Below are 5,946 nucleotides of genomic sequence, written 5' to 3'. Positions count from 1 at the left end.
GAGCCTAGCGTGAAGAATAATCCTCTACCAGTCCATGGTGGGCCAATAGTGAATGCAATCGAAGAAAATCAGCAATTAATAAAGAAGGTCGAGAAAATTAAGGCCCCGATGGGACTGATTTTCTCTGAGTTATGTAAATTTGGGTTAATCCAAGGAAATGCCGATGTGAAAGCAAGATGCAATTTCCACCTCAATGAAGATCATTCCATAGAAGAATGCAATGAGTTCAAAAAAGAACTTCAAAAATTGATAAACATAGGCACCATTCAAATAGGTCGTTGGGAAAAGGATGACGGTATGACTTGCAACCCAACAGAAGAAAAACTTGGCATAACCATCCCAAAGCCATTGGTCATTCATTTCACTAAGGAGGAAAGTATGAATGCCCCCGGTGATTTGAGGACCTTAATAGTTCAGATATCAAGCCCTTTTTCATATAAAGACAACAAAGCTGTACCTTGGAACTATAATGTAGAGGTACATCTAGCTAAACAGAAGAACAAAGATGTTTCTAGATCTAAAACCACCGTTGTCACGAACCTTTTAGGAATAGGAGGAATGACTAGAAATGATTGGATATACTCCCCAGGAAAATCACAAAGAGAAATGAGAGTGGTGTTTGAGAAGGCATACACACATAAAGAGGAAAAGAAAGTCGAAAATGAGAAAGTAGAAAATGACATACTCCTACAAGGATTTCATTGTTATCCCTATTGATGAATTCTGAGTCCCACCGGAAGCTATTGATGAAAATACTAAATGAGGCTCATGTCACTCACGACATCACCGTGGACAAATTTGGAGGCATCATAAATAACATCACATCCAACAATCACCGAACTTTCACAAATGATGAGCTGTCAACCGAAGGGAGAGGGCATAATAAAGCACTACACATATAAGTAATGTGCCTCGACCATATAATGTCAAGAGTCCTCATTGACAATGGCTCCTCGCTGAATGTCATATCAAAATCAACATTAGCAAAACTACCTTGTGATGGTACATATATGAGACCAATTCCCATGGTTGTTAGAGCTTTCGATGGGAGTCACAGAGAAGTAATAGGGGAAATCGATCTCCCAGTTCAAATAGGCCCGGTCACATTTGAAATCACATTTCACGTGATGGATATTGTACTCGCTTATGGTTGCTTATTGGGGAGGCCATGAATCCATTCTGCCGGCGTAGTGCCGTCAACCTTACACCAAAAGCTGAAGTATATGATAAATGACCAATTGGTAATCGTATCAGGAGAAGAAGACTTGTTGCTGAGTAATTTGTCCACCACACCTTATGTTGAGACAACAGAAGACGCTTTAGAAACTGTCTTCCAAACACTAGAAATCGTGGACACCGCTTATGTCGAGACGACACCTATAGAACCACATATGTCAAACACTGCTATTATGGTGGCTAAGTTCATGTCGAGCAGAGGACACCATCCGTGGCACGGGTTGGGGAAGGATGAAGAAGGGCTCAAAGAACCGGTGGAACTTCCTGAAAATAGAAAAAAGTGGGGTTTAGGTTACAAAACCACCAGAGATGACAAACGGAGATTGATCAAAGAGAAAAAAGAAAAAAAATTAGCTCGAATTGAAAATCGAGAGCCAAGAATCGAAAGGATTCCCATCTGTGACATCCGATGGAGTTTCCAAAGTGCAAGACCAACAAGTGAAATCCATATTGCGGCAGCTGAGGATGACATGTTTGATGGGGAAGCTAATTGGATTCGTCCTTGTGGTGTAGGGGCATAAATCAGGAATTGGAAAGTAGTCAAGTCTCCTATAATATTTAATGCAATTCCCATGTAATTCTAAAAGCATTATTACTGTTACTAAGACCTTAAGATGTTTCATTATATTTAGGATGGATACAATGTTGTTTTTCCAATACTTTGAATTTCAATAAATGCATTCTCATTTTGTTTTCTTATTGTTCTTTCTTACCACTTTCATATGTTTATATTCATTCGCCATTTTTTTATTTTTTTTATTTTTTTTTTCTTCTCCTTCTTTCTCCATATCCTAGCCTTGAATCCTGCAGATTTGGGAATAGTTCATTCACAGGCAACTGTACTAAGATCTCGTTGCATAATCTTAACCATCTTGTTAGTCAAACAGAAAAATATAATGAAGAAGATTATGAACCCCCTCTAGATTTGTTAAGAGCGGTAGAACGGGAAGCCCAGGGTATCATGCCCTTTGAGGAACCGATAGAAATTGTTAATCTAGGGACGAAAGAAGGAAGGAAAGAAATTAAGGTTGGCACCATCTTAAAGAAAGAAGTATATCACAAACTAATCCAACTCCTACATGAATACAAAGATGTTTTTGCCTGGTCATATCAGGATATGCCTGGATTGGATACTAGCATAGTGGAGCAAAAATTGCCCTTAAAACCCGATTCTTCTCCGGTGAAACAAAAATTAAGGCGAATGAAGCCCGATATGTCATTAAGGATTCCTCGATGTGGAAAATTATCCCCTATGGATAGCCAATATTGTACCAGTGCCAAAAAAGGATGGCAAAGTACGAATGTGTGTCGATTATAGGGACCTTAATAAAGCTAGTCCTAAAGATGATTTCCCGTTACCTCACATCGATATTTTGGTTGATAATACGGCTCACCATTCACTCTTTTCCTTTATGGATGGTTTCTCTGGGTATATTCAAATTAAGATGGCGGCTGAAGATATGGAAAAAACGACTTTCATCACTCCTTGGGGAACATTTTGTTACAAAGTAATGCCTTTTGGTGTGAAGAACCCTGGGGCAACCTACCAAAGAGCTATGGTAACCCTATTCCATGACATGATACATAAAGAGGTCGAAGTTTATGTAGACGACATGATTGCTAAGTCACAAACAGAAGAAAAACATATTATTGATCTAAAGAAACTCTTCAAAAGACTTAGAAAGTTTAAGCTAAAGCTCAACCCCTCCAAAAGCACTTTTGGGGTGAGATCGGGCAAAGTATTGGGATTTGTGGTTAGTCAGAGAGGAATAGAGGTTGATCCCGATAAGATTCGAGCCATTGCAGAAATGCCTCCCCCGAATACAGAAAAAGAAGTTCGCGGTTTTCTTGGGAGACTAAATTATATTTCAAGATTTATACCACAACTAACTGCTACTTGTGAACTGATATTTAAACTTTTATGGAAAAATCAAACAGTTGTGTGGAACGAAGAATGTAAAAATGCATTTGAAAAAATCCGATAGTATTTAAAAAATCCTCCAATTCTAGCCCCACCAGTTCTGGGCCGACCCTTGATTATGCATCTTACAATCCTCGACGAGGCCATGGGATGCGTACTGGGTCAACATGATGAAACAGGAAAAAAGGAGCATGCCATTTATTATCTAAGTAAAAAATTTGCAGATGTTGAAACAAGATATACAATGTTAGAACGTACTTGTTGTGCCTTAGCCTGGGCGACTCATCGCTTGAGGCAATACATGCTTTGCCATACAACTTATTTGATATCCAAAATAGATCCAATCAAGTACATTTTTGAAAAGCCCACTCTCACAGGGCGAATTGCTCGATGGCAGGTGATGTTATCAGAATATGATATTACCTATGTTACTCAGAAAGCCATCAAAGGGAGTGCCTTAGCAGATTATCTAGCTAATCAACCTGTTGATGATTATAAATCAATGCAATGTGAATTCCCAGAAAAAAGTATCATGGTTCTGTCTGAAGAATATGATGATGGAAAATGGACCTTGTTGTTCGACGGGGCCTCAAACATAATGGGGCATGGGATTGGGGTTGTTTTAATATCTCAAAAAAAAAAGTTCATACCTATCACAGCGCGATTGTGTTTTGATTGTACCAATAATATGGCAGAATATGAAGCTTGTGCCATGGGAGTTTTGGCGGCTTTGGAATCGAAAGCAAAAGTTCTAGAAGTATATGGAGATTCATCCCTAGTCATTAATTAGCTTAACCAATACTGGGAAACTCGAGATAAGAAGTTAATACCTTATTTTACCTACATAAAAGAATTGTCTTTAGAATTTGACAAAATCACGTTTCACCATGTCCCTCGAGAAGACAATCAATTGGCTGATGCTTTGGCTACTTTATCATCTATGTTCCAAATAAATCGAAACGATGAAATCCCATCAATTAAAATGGAGAGTCGAGATTATCCAGCCTACTGCCATGTCATGGAAGAAGAAACTGACAGAAAACCGTGTTATCATGACATCAAACATTATCTTATAAATAGAGAATATCCTCCCGGAATATTGGAGAATGAGAAAAGAACTTTGAGACGGTTATCCGCGAGCTTTTTTGTGAACGAAAATATTTTGTATAAGATGAATCATGATACGGTACTCCTCAAATGTGTTGATGTTAATGAAGCAAAGGAAATTCTACAAGATATCCACGATGGCTCTTATGGGATCCATATGAATGGACACGCCATGCCTAGAAAGATTCTTTGGGCCGGATATTATTGGCTCACCCTAGAAAAAGATTGTTATAATTATGTAGAGAAATGTTATAAGTGTCATCGGAATGATCGAACTGAAAACATCAAATGGACATCGCTTCATCTTGGTGGCAATTGATTACTTTACCAAATGGGTAGATGCAGCTTCATACGCCAATGTAACAAAAAATGTGGTAGTCAAATTTATAAAAAGGGAATTAATATGTTGTTATGGTCTACCAAGCAAGATCATTACTGACAATGCCACAAATCTAAATAACAAAATGATGGATGAATTGTGTGTCACCTTTAAAATTCAACACCACAACTCGTCCCCGTACTAGACAAAAAATGAATGGTGCAGTTGAAGCAGCAAATAAAAACATCAAAAAAAACTATTCAGAAAATGGTTATAACATACAAAGATTGGCATGAGATGTTGCCATTTGCACTACATGGGCATCGTACTTCGGTACGCACTTCAACTGGGGCAACCCCTTTTTCCTTAGTATATGGGATGGAGATTGTGCTACCTATTGAAGTAGAAATCCCCTCGCTAAGAGTATTAATGGAAGCTAAACTAGAGGAGTCAAAATGGGTACAAACACGTTTTGATCAATTGAATTTGATTGAAGAAAAAAGGTTGGCGGCCTTATGTCATGGGCAATTATATCAGAAAAGACTGAAGAAAGCGTATGAGAAAAAAAATACGTCCTCGAGAATTCTAGGAAGGTGATCTGGTGCTGAAAAAAATCTTACCCATTCAAAAGGATTATCATGGGAAATGGACTCCTAACTATGAGGGACCATACGTCGTGAAGAAAGCTTTCTCAGGTGGAGCTTTGATCCTTACGAATATGGATGGAAAAGATTTAGCTCTTCCTGTAAACTCAGACGCCGTAAAAAAGTATTATGCTTAAATAATGAATACCCGTTAGGTTGAAAACTTGAAAAGTCAACCTAGGTAAAAATTAGGGTACAAAAAATATACCCGCTAGGTTGAAAACCTGAAAGGGCGACCTAGGCGAAAACTAGGGTAAAAAAAAAAAACCCACTAGGTTGAAAACCTGAAAGGGCAACTTAGACAAAAATTAGGGTGCACAAAAAATATATGTTAGGTTAAAAACCCAAAAGGGCGACCTGAGAGAAGAAGAAAAACGTGAACAAAGAATATATACTCGAAAAGACAAAATGAACAATATGGATCGGATTATCGCGTGAGAAGTTAGTACAGTGTACCTTGGAATTACTAGTAACCAAGTTGGGTCTCCCACCCATTTCTTTTGTTTTATCTTATGTATATTCTTTTTTTTTTCTTTCAATATATTAATATATACTGTTATTACCTTTATAATTTAACTCTTTTTCCTGAATGCATCTTATGATTATCATGTATTGGAAAGTAAAACATATACCATAACTCGATATAATGAAACCAGATAAAATATAGGTTGTTTACAGTATAAGACATACAACGACATGAGATCCAACTTAAGATCACA

The 5,946-nt window shown here is 37.7% G+C and overlaps 1 protein-coding gene across 1 annotated transcript; it reads left to right on the top strand.

The window, feature by feature from the left end:
• Positions 1–4,850: 4,850 nt before the first annotated feature.
• Positions 4,851–5,364, top strand: LOC140920439 (uncharacterized). Its single transcript, XM_073368711.1, has 2 exons — positions 4,851–5,042; positions 5,215–5,364. Exons 1-2 carry the CDS (start codon positions 4,851–4,853, stop codon positions 5,362–5,364), a joined length of 342 nt encoding a protein of 113 aa, XP_073224812.1.
• Positions 5,365–5,946: the final 582 nt, after the last annotated feature.

The sequence above is a fragment of the Cicer arietinum genome, chromosome 5 (genome assembly GCF_000331145.2).
Source record: "Cicer arietinum cultivar CDC Frontier isolate Library 1 chromosome 5, Cicar.CDCFrontier_v2.0, whole genome shotgun sequence".
NCBI lineage: Eukaryota > Viridiplantae > Streptophyta > Magnoliopsida > Fabales > Fabaceae > Cicer > Cicer arietinum.
Note: the sequence above shows the minus strand (reverse complement) of the source record. Positions and strands in the feature narration are given on the sequence as shown.